Source organism: Ceratotherium simum, chromosome 25, assembly GCF_057802395.1.
Source record: "Ceratotherium simum simum isolate JZ-2026a chromosome 25, ASM5780239v1, whole genome shotgun sequence".
Lineage (NCBI taxonomy): Eukaryota > Metazoa > Chordata > Mammalia > Perissodactyla > Rhinocerotidae > Ceratotherium > Ceratotherium simum.
In genome coordinates, this window is record NC_141924.1 from 21,754,152 (window position 1) to 21,770,822 (window position 16,671).

The following is a 16,671-nucleotide window of genomic DNA, read 5'->3' on the forward strand; positions in this document are numbered from 1 at the left end:
TATTTGAGCAGGCAAGTATCTAACTAGCCCTGCAGGATCAACCAATTCAGTGTTTAATTGTTTAGCTTTGTGTAGGTACATCTTCCTTATATATAATAAAAATTTTTCTTTCTCCACTAAAACTTTATTATTAGAAAATTTTAGGTGTAGTAAGAAATATCTTAAATTATATTGAGACTCTATAATATTTTTTATGCAAGAATTCAATATAGGAATAGTTTTATCATCAAAGAGTTGAGAAACAGAGTAAGAGAGAACTGGATTGTAAAGCAGTACAGATGGTTTTCACTAAAAAGTACACACATTAATTTTTTTTAATATATATGCCCTAAGTCTTCCATGATGACTTCTTTTAGTCAGTGAAAAATTATTTTGAAATGCTAACAAATCTTACTAATTTATCTATTTAAAAAAAAATTCTAAAAAAAAGAATTTTGTGTAGAGCCTGCCTAACAAAAATTCTTACTCTTGCCTTAGTGACAAGGACAATTAGTCCAAATACTGCTTTGAAAGAACATTCTAGTTCCTTCTTCCAAACCTACCAATGATCTGGATATCGATTGATGCGGTTTCCATGAATTTTTCCACTTTGACTTGCAGATCGTATTTTCCAGAGTGGCTTCTCTCCGCTTTTCTGATAAATATGATGGTATCAGTCTCAGAGTTGCGAATGTTTATTTGATTCTTATCAATTTCTGCACCATCCTTCTTCCAAGTTAATTCTGGTTTTGGTTTTCCCTAAAAAAGACAGACAGAAAAAGCAGAGGGGGAGGGAAATCAGATTGTGTGAAGATTTTTTTTCAGCATTACAAAAAATGACAGTGGTTTACCCCATTCTAGGCAAGGCTGGAAACAGTCTGTGGTGGGTGACCACATTTCTCATTTCAAATGAGAGAATGTCTATGAGAACTCTAGAAGTTACACAAATATACCAACACGACACTCTAGTCTCATCACCACTTCCTGGCGGCTGAGCAGCCCCTGGGATGCCACATCTATGAGGTCCCTGTTCTCACGCTCTTTCCTCTCCAGACTCAGTGACAGAAGCTGAATACACAGAGCCCCAAGATCGGGGCACTGGGACTAGCCCTGGTGGTAGACATGAGGCGGAAACTGCAGGGCTGATTCAGTAGCCCCAGTCCAGGGCTGAGGCTGGGTCCTGAGTGCCTGCCTTGTCCCAACTCCTGGTTTTATTTGAGACTGTGAGAGGAGAGAAGTTGGAGGAACTTTAGCAAGCCATTTCCTTCCTCCTCTGCTGTGTTCACATTGGCGTCCTCCTTGGATTTCATTCTGATTTCACACACTGTATATGCAGAAGATAACTGCTTCTTCTAAGGCTTGGGCCCAGAGTGCAATGAGGATGGCCTGAATTGGTTGTCTCTTTAGCTTGGATTTCATGGGACCCTGGGTTTGAATGCACTATATGTGTGTGTGTGTGTGTGTGTGTGTGTTCAAATGTGTGCAGGGACCTAAATTCTAATTCTAAGGCCATGCTGTATAGTATAACAGCCACAAGCTACATGTGGCTATTTAAACTAAAATTAATTAAAATTAAGGAAAATTAAAATCTCATTTCCTCAGTCACACTAGTTCCTAGTTGCACATTTCAAGTACTCAGTAGCCACAGTTGGCTCATGGCTACCACATTGGACAGCGCATATATAGAACATTTCCATCATTGCAGACAGTTCAATTGAACAGCGCTGTCTAGAGGCATAAGAGAAGTCAGATGAGTGAGTGGTGGTGCAGTGTGTGTGTGTGTGTGTGTGTGTGTGTGTGTGTATGAGAGCAAAACTAATTAACGTAGGTGAAACCTGGTTAATCTTGGGAATAATACATTCCTTTTACTAGAGCAATGATTTAACCATGTTCACATATTTCAGTTAGTGGCATCAAGATTACAAATTTCAGCTATCCCTCTTATTGGAATTTAGTTTGGTTTGGGTAATTGTGGGAAGCACATGTTATTTTCCTGAATGTTACACGGAGAACTTCAGTTAAAATGAAGATCAGTTTTACAGATTTATAAGACGAGAAAGAATCTTAAAGCATTTCTTGTTTTGGTATCTCCTCGATGTTTCCTCTCTGCCCCACCATAATCCCTGAGCTTCAAACAAGACTAGATCTCATTTGCTTCATGCAGAAGAAAAATCTGTTACACTTTCATAGATTTCTCTACTTCTATAGCAGCAGATTGTTTAATCAGTCCCCAGATCTATTCCATTATTTACCTATTCTCCCTCGGAGGAAATCCTGAATCATGATGAACTTAAATACTAGCGTACCTCCCTCTACTTCTCAAACACCCCAGTGCCGGAAAGAGAAAATGAGCAACCCCTGAATGATTACCTGGAAAGGTATAACCAGATTGACAGCTTCTCCAACTCTGCGGATATAGGTTTGCTTCAGGTGCCTTGGGATGCGAATCTTTGGAGGCTCTGAGTGAGAGTAGAACAGCATAATTTGCAATCAGTATGGCACACTGGAAACAGCCTTACATAAGCACCTTGGTATGATGCTCAATGGGGTATCCTTGTGCTCATGTCTCTGCAGTAAAATCTTAGATGTGCCTCTAACAGATTATATACAGTAACTTTGGTTCCAAATGTTTTCAAGTAGAGATGTTTTAATGGTCTACCTCAAAATTTATCCTTGATCTTCTTGATTTTACTGTAACTTCTTATTTTTATTGTCATTATAAACCTAAAGCAACTTTCTAGAAAAACACACCAAATTTTCTCTTAGGACCTAATACATATTTTTCATAGTTTCTAACAGAGAGTATATTCTCCAATGAACATTCCATAAAAGATCTACAGGCATCACATTAGCTGTAGGACTGCTCATTCTTTCTTAAGCAAAAAATTTTGAGCACCTAGCACTTGCTATTTATGTAATTCTGTTGGAATTCGATAGTAACTTTCTCCCTGTGTGGCTATGGTAAAGTACGTAACAGGCAGTTCTAGCCCACTGTATATTAATGTTCATTAATCAAACACCACAAAGATACTAGAACGTGTTGTTGCAAACTCATCAGGAACAGAGAGTCAAAGTCTCATGGCTCACAGGGATGAAGCAGATCTCATCATCTGAGTGTGTAGCATGTGACAGACACTGGGCTAAAATGCTTTTCATGAAGGGATTAATTTAAACCTCACAGCCACCTTATAGGATAGGTACTCTTTTTATTTTATGATAAAGAAACTGAAGCATAGGAGGTTAAGTAACTTGCCCAAGGTGGCACAACCAGAATTAGAACCTGGACTCAGCCTCGGTGCCTATGCTCTGCTTAGAAGCATGGACTTCAGAGTCAGAGAGATCTAGGTTTTAGTCCTAGATCAGACAGTTGATCTGGTCTCAGTCTCCTATAAAATCAGGATGATAAGAGCATCTAATTTACAGGATTGTTGTGAAGACTAAATACAGTCATCCATGTAAAGCATTTAGCATAATGGCTGAAAATAGCTAAGTGCTCAAGAAACTTTAGGAGGTGGTGATGATGATGATGATGATGATGACCGAAAGGTGGGGTTGGAAGAGAATTTGGAGATCCTCTAACTCCCTAACTTTACGTATGAGGAAAAGAAGACTTAGCAAGTTTCCAACAAACTAAACCATCATCATAATAAAAGCTAATGTATATTGAGGGTTTATTATGTGGCAAGCACTCTATAAAGCAAGCAACATGGATTAATTTAATCAATTCTCACCGATGTGGTAAGTACTATTATTATCTTGATTTTGCAGATAAAGAGATTAAAGGCTTAGAAAGATCAAGTCTCTTGCCTGAGGCCACATAGCTAATAAATGATGGAAACAGAATTCAACTTACATAGCCTGTCTTCAGAACCTACTAAGAAAATGTGCATGCTTCGTGCTTTCTTACATCTATCCATCCCCTAACTCACTCCCAAAAGGTTTCAGGCAGCCACACCATGAGTCTGTGGCAGAAAGTGGTCCAGAACCCAGATATCCAGCTTCCCAGTCCAATGTTCTTTCCCCCGGAGCAGCGATTATCAAACTTTTTGGTCTCAGTATACCATTACACTCTTACAAATTATCAAAGGCCCCCAAAAGCGTTTGTTTATATGGGCTGTATCTATCAATATTTACCATGTTAGAAATTAAAACTGAGGATTTTTGAAATATTTATTTGCTTATTTATTGGAAAAATAAAAACATAACATATTAGTGAAAACAACCATATTTTACATTAACAAAATATTAGCGATATGAATGGCATTTTATATTTCGGCAAATCCCTTTAATGTCTGACTTCATAGAGGATAGCTGGAATCTCATATTTGTTTCTCCCTTTAATCTGTTGCAATATGTTATATTGGTTGAAGTATGTGAAGAAAATCTGGCTTCACAGAGACAGGAGGAATATTTTAATAAACTGTTCAGACAATTGTGGTTATTCCTCTTTGATTCTACATTGAAACATGATAAACTGTAGTTTCTGAAAGATTAGCTGCAATGTGGAATCTGAAACCATTTCAATGAACTTTTTAATCTCTGTTCCGTTAACATCCTTTGGTCTATCTTGCATTTTGAATGTACAATTTACCCAGGCATGACTTTTTAACATGCATTGGTCGTTTAGAAAATATTGCTTCACTGAATTATGCAGATCTTCCAAATGTTGACACATTCCATTATCCTATATCAAAAAATTACATTCGTTAAAACACCAACTATTTCATCAGAAAAGTTTCTAAGTGTTGAGAGCTGTCAAGTCCATGGTGGTGGATACAAGTTTTCCAGAATTCTTAATTTTGTTTGAAAGCTCAATTTTTTTCATTGACAAATTGATAACTAATATCGTAAGCTGTTTTCCCTGAAGTGACAGGCTCACTCCATTCATTTCCTAAAAAATATCCGCCAAATATCAAGCCGCTTTTTCAAGTAAAAATGGAACTTCATGAAAAAAAGTCACTAGTTCAGCCTCTGAGTCAGGTGGACAAGTACTATTCCTAGAGACAAGCATTGTACTACAGCCTGCAGCATGAGAGCTTTATATACGCTCTGCATTTCACTGTCACACAGAGTAGAGGAAAAACATCTACTTGGGGACCAAGGTTTAATAAAATTAATAATTGTTATGCTTCATCAAGAACATTCCAAGGCAAAACTGGCCCTGTTATTTTTTTTTTTTTTTGGTGAGGAAGTTTGGCCCTGAGCTAACATCTGTTGCCAACCCTCCTCTTTTTGCTGAGGAAGATTGGCCCCGGGCTAACATCCACGCCTATCTTCCTCTACTTTCTATGTGGGATGCATAGGCTTAATAAACGGGTGCATGTGTCTGCACCTGGGATCCGAACCTGCAAACCCCGGGCCGTGGAAGTGGAGCGCGCAAACTCACCCACTACACCACCAGGCCTGCCCCTGGCCCTGTTATTTTAACTTCGAGGGCATGGTGGTGAGGAAGAGAAGAAATAGCATAGTTTGGTGGTACTGACTTGATCTGTGCTAAGGCACCAGCCGTTTTACTCACCATCACTTTTCCATCATCAGTGCAGATGTCAGACGTTGGGAAGGGCAAATAACGTGTTCATCTTGTCGTGAAAGACAACAGACCCCTTTGAGCCGGGCTGCTGCTATAGGGATTGTTTGCACTACTGCCTCCACACACCCGCTCTCTCTCCAAAGTGAATAGCAGCCCAGCCAGAGCTGACTCACGGAACCTGGTGAGGTTAATTAACTGGTCCTCATACCAAGCTATAAACCCTGAGCTGACCTCTCACACTGCCCGAAAAGAACTATTTTGTTCACTTCTAACTCCCAAGAGGAATTAATAAAATATCAAAAGAGCATCAGTGAAATAGGAGGTTTTGAGGGAAAAAAGGAGTTAAAAAAATAAAAGCAAATAATGTGAAATTGAGACAAAATTTTGGAAGCCTTGCCACCTACCTATGATTTGCTTCACGAGAATGGGCTGAGAATAGTACTTGGGCTCGCTGGCACCGGCTTTGTTCATGGCCTTCACACGCACAAAGATCCTCGCATCTGTTGGCAGATCTGTGATGGTGAACTTGGTCTTGTCGATCAGCTCTTTGTTTGCTTTTATCCAGTTGTCACCTAAAATCCATGAAAGAAAAAAAAAAGGAGGAGGAATGGTGTTTAGTGAAAGAAATCATCCTAACTGGTACAGTCGACCCCAAATTAGTATTTTACTTATAATTAAATTATTTGAGAGAATATGTCTTTGATCTGAATTCAGACTATATGGGTGGGCATTTTTCATATTTAAATGAAAAATGGCCGAGAATGGCTAACATAAAGAACAGGAAGAAGGATAATCGGATTCTGCTATTTCTAAAAAACCTCAGGATACTGGAGTATCTTGAATAATAATAACTGTCTCCAAAAATTTTGCAACAGTTTTATTCCAATTCAGTTTTATGGATGATGGATGTAATGAAGATATTCAGCCGTCTATGTACATTAAAGTTCAAAAAAACGGGAAAATGTTATTCTTATGAATGAGAGATATAATCTCTTTGTTTTATTTTGGCTGGCTTATTATTATGAGACACTAATATGAGCATAGGGAATCTCATCACGCTCTGATTTATGAAGAAAAGAAACTTACATCCATGGCAAAGAGGAGAGACAGCTCAGGAGCCAAGACCTTGTAAGGAAGTGGCACAATTCTTTCACCTCAATAAAAATTTCTGATTTTTTTAAGGTTTTTTTTTTGGCAGCTTTGTCTACAACATCAAGGTAATTTAAACCCAGCATCCAGGGCTTACAAATATTTCAGCTTCTAAAAGTTTGTATGCATTATGCCCATAGGAAAAAAATGAACGCTTGGCTCGCACATTCGTAACTCACGGTCCACCTTCCCTTTCCATCCCAAAGGGCTTTTTTGTGAGTGGGTAGTGGGTGTACTTCATGCTTGGTCATGGAACATCCCCAGAAACTTTATCATAGTGTAAGAAAGTTCGAGATCTTTCATAGAATACTTTACCTGGCAGATCATATGCAGCCTCCCCATTTTCATCAGACTGTTTTGCTGATGTACCTTTGAGAATCCGTCATTAAAATTAATTAAAGACACCCACTTTCACACCAGAAGAATATCATATCAGTAGTCAGCATTCTCTGTTAGTAAAGTATGCAAAGTATGCAAAGATATTTGTCTTCAGAACAGTGACGGAAGAGACGAAACATGTTAGGGGGGTGGGGGAGTGGTTCCTCAGGAGAGGCACAGCCTGCTCTGTTCGGACTGTGGCTTTTGTCCTGAGGCACCTGCCACAGAGAAGAGGAGGAGAAGGGAGGCTGCGGCACCTCCAGCTGTGGGAACAAGAGGTAGAGAAGAACAAAGCAAGACCCCGAAGAGCAAGGAGGAGCAGGTCCTGGACTTCACAGGGGAGCAGCACACAGTGGAACAGTCTACCCTTCCTCCTGTGTCTCCCCAGCCTGGGAGGGTCCTCTAGGGTCTAGGGAGCACAGTGCTCCCACTATGGGGCTCACGAGTCTGAGTCTGGGAGCAAGGGCACTCGTGATAAAGCCAGCCCTGGCTCACCAGGGCTCAAGTTCTCAATGGAAATGGAAACTGATCCAGCACCTCTGGAGGCAGCCCCTGGTTGCCATGACAATGAGCTCTGGGTCAAGAAAACTAATTGAGCCTGCCTGGGTTCCTGCATTCCACATGGGTGGAGGGAACATGGCTGGCTCACAGGGTGGTCGTGGGCATACCCCACTGGTTTGGGATGATGACTTTATAGGTATCAGGAGAGGAGCAGGGCAGTGAGGACTGGATTGGCCTCCTCTCGGAAACTTCTCTCATTCCAACCCTTCTAGCAGTATCAGGGAGAAGGAGCAGAATATCCTGGTGGCTGGGAGGGCATGTGGATGATAAAAATTACTGAGGACTTTGAAAAGAGATACATCTTTAAGCCAATGGTTGGTTTGGGAGCTACTGAGTCGGTATTTTCATAGTCAAGAGACAACTGATGAGAAAGTGAAAATAGGAGACTGGGAAATTTGCATGAAAGAGTGAAGACTAGTAAAGGAGAAAATTTCAAGAGAAAACAGGACGAAACAAGATGAGAGGGGAACAAAAATCATCCCTTCACATTTGAACCACTTTGAGGGAAACAGAAAGAAAGAGAACAGTGACTGGGGGATGGGGAAGGAATATGAAAGTTATTTAATACATGAGGAGAATGTTTAAGAAAGAAAAGAAGGAACTAGAGTGAAGAAAGAAAACAAAGAGTAAAATGCTGCAGGCAATAAAAAAAAAAAACCCAAAACAAGAGAAAGGCAAAGTCAAAACCAACACACGATCTTATAAAAGAAAGAATTCTCTTACAGAATAAAACCTGACATATCTAAAAGCATTAACACTACAGAAAATTAGTCTGAAGGACAACAGCCATTAAAAGAGAATGAAGACTAGGGCAGACACATAAAGAATGGAAGAAAAGACTGCAAGAAGAAAGATATACACGTTATGAAAGAACTTCCATAGAAAGCTATTTCCAAAACGTTATGTGGCAAAATATATACATAATAATGACTGTGTACATATACATATGTATATATAAATATACATATGTATCTACACAGACCACACACAAAATCATGTAAAATACACTTCGTTGTATTTTATCTAAGGTGGGTAACATCAAAATGACAGCCATCTATCATTTTGCTGTATCTTCTTACTTTTTAAACCTATCAGAAAGAAAAAGAGTAAAGAATTTGCTCCGTTTCATACATACACAAAAGGTTCGTGGTCAGAGCCACATCACATCTAAGATTGGGAAAATCTGGGCAATATGAAAAACAAAGCAGAGTGCTCATAATTTTTTGAAATGGGAGGGAGGGGAAAGGAATGGGAATAAACCATATTCTGAAGCACTCAAGAATTTACCTGTTGCATTAGTAACACTGTCCCCCTCCCATGCTGGGATAACTCTGGGAACTTTCTTATATTGTTCCCATTGGTTTGGTTAGTGGCTTACTAAGCCCTGGAAAAATTAAGCATAGTGCTCTGCGAGTGGAGCGCATGTAAATGGAACTGAGTGTTACCAGGATGCTTCACTCCCCCCTCCTCTTCTTCCCTCCCAACCAAAGATGGTCATTTCCAGGGGTGCCCCAATCCAGGGGCCTGGGATTTCTTTTTCAGCAGTTTTCTCTTCATAAGAAGTTTCTTCTCCATCGAGGTTTTCCTCCTGGAAAGGTGCATTTGTGTTCACATTCTCGATTTTCCAAATGTGCTCTGCAGTCTCCCTTTCCTTCATGTAAGATCCATGTCAACGTTTGGGGTCCAAAGAGTTTTCTTAGAAGCTAAGTCTTGCCCTATTATGTGTGGACGAACAAGCTTTCCTGGTGGATTGTTTACCACCATTATCTAGAATGGAGCCTGAGTCCAGAGCTGGGGCGGTTTTATTCACGCATTTTCAAATCACAACCAGTAGGAAATCAAAAACACAAGAGGCTCTCAGTGTATTTCACATCTTTTTTGTTTTTACGTACACTCTAGCCCATACTTTCTTGTGTCATTTTCTCTTTTTCTATTATTTCTATCGGTGATTTTTTTCCCCTGTATCTCTTTCCCTCCTAAATTTAAGCGATTAAATTTTTATATACCCGAGCCCTGAGACAAGTTACTGCCACACGTTGAACCTATTTATTATACCACATGGGTGTTAATGCTGCTTCCTTTAAACACTGAAAGTTATCCTTAATTCTTCTTTTTTTCACTTTAAGAAGGCAGGAGATGATCACCGGATAACCAAATACAGGTCATGTGTCGCTTAATGAAAGAGATATGTTCTGAGAATGCATCGTTAGGCGATTCATCGTTGTGCAAACATCATAGTGTGTACTTACACAAAGCTAGATGGTATAGCCTACTACACTCCCAGGCTGTATGGTACTCATCTTACGGAACCACCGTCATATATGCAGTCTGTCATTGACTGAAATGTCATTATGTGGCGCATGACTGTAAGCAGTCTCTCATTCTTACCCAGAAACAGGCAGCTCTTTTGATAGCTGACCTCTGCTCAGTATAGAGTATAGAATTTCCAACTCGCTTCATCCTAACTAGACTTTTATTTTGCCTTGGTACAATTTAATTCCACCAATTCAAGAAGTGAAAGTCCCTGAAGGCACAGCCCCTTCCTCCTATGTCTTAAATCAATCATGTTGCCCGATCTGGCAGCCTAGCCAGGATATTTTTGAGATCTCAATTTATAGCATCAAGTACCAAAGAAGGGCTAAATTTTTATACATTTTAGAAGGATGACCTTTGGCTTGTTGTGATTTTCAGTAGGCTGGAGATGGGTACCCAAGAAAGAGAAACAAAAGAAAGGGGAGCATGTCTCACCTATTGATGATGGTATTCATTTTAACTATGAGTTGTACTTACTTCCTTCATAGCAATACTCTAGCACATAGCCATCTAAACCTGCAGCACCAATCTGGTCAGGGGGCCGCCACTTCATTGTGACAGTGGTGTCAGTTACGGAGTCAACAGCCAGGAGAGTTGGAGGGCTGGTTACAGCTTCAAAGATAAAAGAGACAGAAAAAGAAGAAATTAGTAACTACAGAGTTATGGCACAGGAGCTGTGATAAAAGGAACCGTGATACAAATAAAAACATACACAAAAGCTCCATGTCTTAATAAAATTCAGTGAAGACTCCTTGAGCCTATGCTGTGTGTAAGGCAAAGATCTGCTAGACATAGAAAATTTTAGAAATGCTGCCACCCTTTCTCTCCAATTTGGAAGATTGGTGTGGGAGGCTGGCAGGCCCAAAGCAGTTGAAAAAAGTCAAAATTTGGGATTTAATGATCTAAGTAAATTTCTCATAACTCTAATTTTAAAGGACAAACTCTTGTACTAAATCTTCTTTTTACTGAAAAAAAAAACTTCACTGCTATAAAATAGTGGAGATATCTTATCTTCTGCTTCTTTGCCTTTATTGAAATGGCTTTTTGGTTCAGGAGATAACATTTAAGGCGTGATTGTAAAGCAAAGAGACTAGTTTTCAACTGTGCTTTGTTGAAGGATCTCAATTTGTTTTAGTTACGGTGTTGACACCAAGGTCCTGAGTGATACCTTCCGGACAAATGGAGAGTGGTCATTTGTCAATGGGCTCAGCTACATGTTTTCAGGGGGAGCAGCACCCAGAGCCACCCACAGCTGTCACTGGAATTCTGGTAATGAATTCCGGGGCCTACATTATGAAGACATTCAACTCTACCAAAGTTGTTTTTTAATTTCTTAGACAGAAAATTGCCCCTAACCAACTCCAACCTCCTGTTCACCCACCACTCTAAGCCTCCAGGTCTGCTCCAGTTAGAAGTCAGAAGGAAGCAGTCACAGCCTGGGGCAATGATTCCCATGACAAAGACATAGCTCTCTTGACTCACCCAAAGGAACAAAAGGCCTGGAGGGCATACTGGGCTTGGAGATGCCAATGGCATTGACCGCAAAGATGCGGACCTCATAGGCCACGCCTTCAATCATCTTTTTGGGCTCGAAAGTCGTTTCTTTGCAGAGATCAAAATTCAGCCTCATCCACCTGGAGCTTTGTTTCTTTTTCCTTTCAATAAAGTATCCTGCAGGTGACACAAAATGGAAACTGAGGTTTTCCCTTGGTCTCCAAAATTAAACTTTGTCAGATATTAGAAGATCTTAAAATTTCCCATATTCTCAGGCCTCTAAGTGAACAAGTCATGTATGTATGTATTTTTAACCCACCTTATTCCATCAGTTGTTTGAGAGACATTATAGAGAATACAAATATTAACATCATAGTATATAGATAAAAATAACAGGACTAGAAAAAATTAAAATTGTACTAGGAAGAAAAGAGAGAAAAACAGATGACAGATATGTAGGCCATAGCAACACAGTTGCTATAGTTGAGCAACAGATTTGGCTCTGAGTCCCAGCAGTGTAGGTAAGAAGGGGGAGATGACCGGTTTTGTGAGTTTCATTATTAGTCAGTAGAAAAAATTCTTGTTCCATAGGGGAAGTAAATTCTTCTAAGTATTTAACTCTAAAAGAAATTTCTTCATAGACATAATTCTATGGAACTAGACATTTACTAACTAGAACAGTTTGAAGTTAGACTTACAGTTGTCAAAATTAGATATTAAATATAAATATCAAACAAAAAAGAGAACAGGCAGTCAGATGAGATTCATCAGAGCTATTTAAATCTCAAGTACTTACAGAGCATCCCCAAATATATTTCAATTTGAATGGATATTTAAAGTCACGTATAGGGCCGGCCCCGTGGCTTAGTGGTTAAGTGCGTGCGCTCTGCTGCTGGCAGCCCGGGTTCAGATCCTGGGCGCGCACTGACACACCGCTTCTCCGGCCACGCTGAGGCCGCGTCCCACATACAGCAACTAGAAGAATGTGCAGCTATGACATACAACTATCTACTGGGGATTTGGGGGGGAAAAATAAATAAAATCTTTAAAAAAAAAAAAAGTCACGTATAAAAGGTTTTCTTTTAAATGCAATATTTTTAAAATGTACTGTGTACTAATGTGCATAAAGAGGACACCAATTCCACTGGCAGTTCCACAGACTGACCAACATGCAGTTACCTAAAATTGGGGACCCTCCATCGTAGGCAGGAGGGTCCCAGTTCATGATGCACCAATCATCTCCCACATCTGTCACAGACGGTGCCACTGGAGGATCAGGGATGTCTGTAGCAAACAAAAAATAGAATGAAGTAAAATAAAATAAGACAGAGAGAGAATGCAAAGAAAAATGTTAATTGGAACATATATTTTTTGGTGATAATCACAGAAATGGTCTTGTTTCTGAGTACTTTTGCATGTTTACTGAAATGCACTTAGTAACTAATTTGGGCAAAAAGTTATGCTCCATATGAGATAAGGGAAGGTGAGCCTAATAAAAATAAAAATCAAATTCCTTTAAACTAGTGTCATAACATTAGAGAACAGGCCCCACATGGAACCTAAGACTCTTGTTCTTTAGCTTGAAAATGGTAACTGAGAAATTATTGCCTGAATGTCGGATATGATTTTTTTTTTAACTACAAAGTGAACTTTCAGCGGAACTGAATCAAGGACTGATTATTGTAAATTTTGCATCAGTTGGAAGATTCAAGATGTTGACTGGTAGAAATCCAAGTCAAAAATGGCAAGTTACCACATCTTGTAAATACAGTTCAGTGCCTGATAAAGTGACCTTAGTTTTTGGTCAATTTGAAACATGATTCTTAAGGGAAAACTAAAGTGAGATGAAGAGACCGTGAGACCTTGGACCACCAATAATCTGCTAGATTCATTTCCCTTAGTTTCAGGCTTAGGCAAAATGCACTTGGATGGTCATCTACGGACCAAAGTGGATCTTACTTTTCTACAATGATTGCGATGTGGGAAATTATTTAGCAATTGTGTGTCAGTGACTTTAGAGGGCACTGAAAGGGCGTATGAATGTGAAGAGCTAATGACCAGAAACCCAAAATGGCTCACCTTTGCCACTCATTCTTGAAATAAGTCCTCTAGGCAAGAAAAAAGAAGAGAAAGAAAATGGAAGGGAAGAAACGAGAAGGAAAGGAAAGAAAAGAAGTGGCAAAGGTAGAAAAGGAGAGACGTGATTCATAAAATCCAGCTACTCTGTGTTTCTCTTTGCTGCTACCCAGAATAGCTGAGAGAACCAAGAGCTGGCAAAGTCTGGATCTAGACATGTCAACTTGATTCTAGAAGTTTGTTGACCCAGGAGACTTACCCACAACTTTAATCTTGATGGCTGCGTGTGCTTCTCCAGCCTCATTCTTCAGATTTATGTGGTAAACACCAGAGTCGTCTTTTTCTGCTACGTCAATAACCAGAGTGCTGCTGTCAGGATAAGATTCTGCCCTTATCCGGCCACCCTCCATAATAGCCTAAGGAGGAAAGAAACAAAACGTGGCATGACCTATACAGCAACAAGGACAATTCCAAACCGCCTTATAATTTAAGCTGGACGTGGTGCTAACGCCTAAAATAAATGTTCTTAGTTTAATCCTCCATTAACTCTAAAGACAAAGGTAACGTAGTCTCCCCTTATCTGCGGGGGATATGTTCCAAGACCCCCAGTGGATGCCTGAAACCGCAGATAGTACCAAGCCCTGTGTATACTATGTTTTTTCCTATACATACATATTTGAGGTGTGACAGCAAAATCAGCATGAATTTCTTTTTCCTTCTTCACAATTTCATGGATAGAATATCTGTTCTTACCAAGGATCTGAGCAACCTCTGCATACAATTGCTTTTCTTTTCCTTATTAAGTCTAGACTTTCACCTTTTCACTTAAAGGAAGCACTTTATGTCTTCTCTTTGGCGTATCCGAATTGCCGGCATCACTACCCTTGCACCTTGGGGCCAATATTAAGTAATATAAGGGTTACTTGAACACCAGCACTGCGATACTGCAATGGTCGATCTGATAACCAAGGCAGCTAAGTGACCACCTGGCAGGTAGCATATACAGCATGGATCCGCTGGACAAAGGGATGATTCACATCCCAGGCAGGACAGAGTAGGACAGTGCGAGATTTCATCACGCTACTCAGAATGGCACACAATTTAAAATTTGTGAATTGTTTATTTCTGGAATTTTCCATTTAATATTTTCAGACCACAGTTGACCACGGCTAACTGAAACCATGGAAAGTGAAGCCGTGGATAAGGGGGGACTACTATATCATCACGCCTCTTACATATGAGAAAACTGTGGCCCAAGGCCACATGGCTAAGAAGTGGTAGAATTGAGATTTGACTCCAAAGCCCACTAACCATTAATTCACCAAAGAAAAAGTTGGAGGACTAAAAACATGAGTGCAGACACATCATTCTAGGAGAGGAGTCTCTTTGTATATGAAATCAGAAATACTTAAACTCGTATCAGACACTAAATCATGAATTGTTCATTTCTTTAGAAGTCTTGAAAACTTAAAAATATTGAAAAGGTTTGAGGAAGGCTGTGATGCCAATTTTCCATACAGGTTGTTGAGTATTGATTTTTCCCTTCCAATAGGACGTGGAAGAATGAACATCTAATTCCCAAAGCAAAGACAGAATGAGGTAATGAGGTTGAGCCTTCTATTATATTTTCCTTCTTTTATTTTCTCAGCCTCCTCCTTCCCCTTTCCTCTTCCTCCTCTTCCATCATCATCTTCTTTTCCTTTACTTCTTTCTTAAACCAGAAATTTCAAGCAGCATTACATTTTTCTGATTCCCAAGTCATATCTTCTATAGGATTAGGACACATATGTCTTCAATAACATAAGATTGTGACAATGGTAATAATATCTGAAATAGTTTTCATAATTCCTCTATTTTATAACAGAATAAAATTTCCTCATATTTGCCAACTTTTAGTCTTAAGATTATAAAAGATGTTCTGCTTTTTTTTCACTGTGAAAAGAAAAATATTTACTTAGGGTGGTGCTACACTATCTTCTTTAGTTTCCTATATTTTATTTTGTTTGTTGTGCTATAATTTACACAGAGTAAAATTCACACTTTTTAGATATACAGTTCTGTGAATTTTGACAAATTTATATGATTGTGTACCCCCCACCACAATTAAGATACAGACCATTTCCATTACCTCCAATGGTGTCCAGATGTTCCTTGACAGTAAACTCACTCACCCCACACCCTGATCCCTGGTAACCACTGGTCTCTTATCTGTTCCTATAGTTTTCCCTTTTACAGAATGTCATATAAATGGAGTCTAACAGTATGTAACCTTTTGAATTTTTCTTTTAGTTAACATGATGCTTTTTGGATTCATCCATGTTGTTATGTGTATTACTAGTACATTCCTTTTTATTGCTGAGTAGTATTCCATGGTATAGTCCATGTGCAGACGGTTTACGTATGTACAAACTGCACGTATGTACAATTGGACTTGTGTGTTATTTCCAAGTTTCGACAATTATAAATAAAGCTGCTATAAACATTCAGGTTTTTGTGTCATCATTTCTTTTGGGTGAATACCTAGGATTAGCATTGTAGAGTTGTATGGTAAGTGCATGGTTAATTTTATAAAAAACTACCAAACTGTTTTTCAAAGTGGATATACCATTTTGCATTGCCACCAGTGCTGTATGAGACTTTAATTGTTCCATATCGTTGCCAGCATTTGGTATTGTCAGGTTTTCTTTTTAATGGATTTAAAAAAATACTCTTTTTTTTTGTTCTTTCACTCATCATAATTATTTTGAGATTCATCCGAGTTGTTGCATATATTAGTAATTCATTCCTTTTTATTGCTGAGTAGTATTCCATTGTGTGAATATCCTACAATCTATTTATCCATTCACCTGTTGGTGGGCCTTTGTGTTGTTTTCAGCTTTTGGTTATTACAAATAACGCTACTGTGACCATTTGTTCTAGTAGATTTTTTTGTAGATTACAATGGATTTTCTACATTGATGATTATGTCATCTGCAAATAAAGACAATTCTACTTCTTCCTTTCCAATATGGATGTCTTTAATTTCTTTTTCTTGTCTGATTGTCTGGGCTAGAACCTTCAGTATAATGTTAAATAAAAACGGTGAGAGTGGACATTTTCTCTCTTTTGTTCCCGATCTTAGGGGGAAAACGTTTAGTCTTTCACTTCCTAGTTTGCTGAGAGATTTTTTATTAGCAATGGATGTTGAATTT

General features: G+C 39.1%; 1 protein-coding gene across 9 annotated transcripts in view; it reads right to left on the reverse strand.

Annotated features, from left to right (window-relative positions):
- The window catches only part of MYBPC1 (myosin binding protein C1), a 92,203-nt gene that overhangs the window by 12,049 nt on the left and 63,483 nt on the right, over positions 1 to 16,671 (reverse strand). For all 9 annotated transcript variants that reach the window (XM_087449034.1, XM_087449038.1, XM_087449035.1 and 6 more), the window contains 7 exons: positions 13,740 to 13,896; positions 12,584 to 12,688; positions 11,393 to 11,581; positions 10,388 to 10,522; positions 5,914 to 6,081; positions 2,350 to 2,438; positions 543 to 738 (listed from right to left, as the gene is read on the reverse strand). In XM_087449034.1, the coding sequence (XP_087305160.1) occupies positions 543 to 738; positions 2,350 to 2,438; positions 5,914 to 6,081; positions 10,388 to 10,522; positions 11,393 to 11,581; positions 12,584 to 12,688; positions 13,740 to 13,896 (1,039 nt within the window). The remainder of the gene's footprint in view (positions 1 to 542; positions 739 to 2,349; positions 2,439 to 5,913; positions 6,082 to 10,387; positions 10,523 to 11,392; positions 11,582 to 12,583; positions 12,689 to 13,739; positions 13,897 to 16,671) is intronic.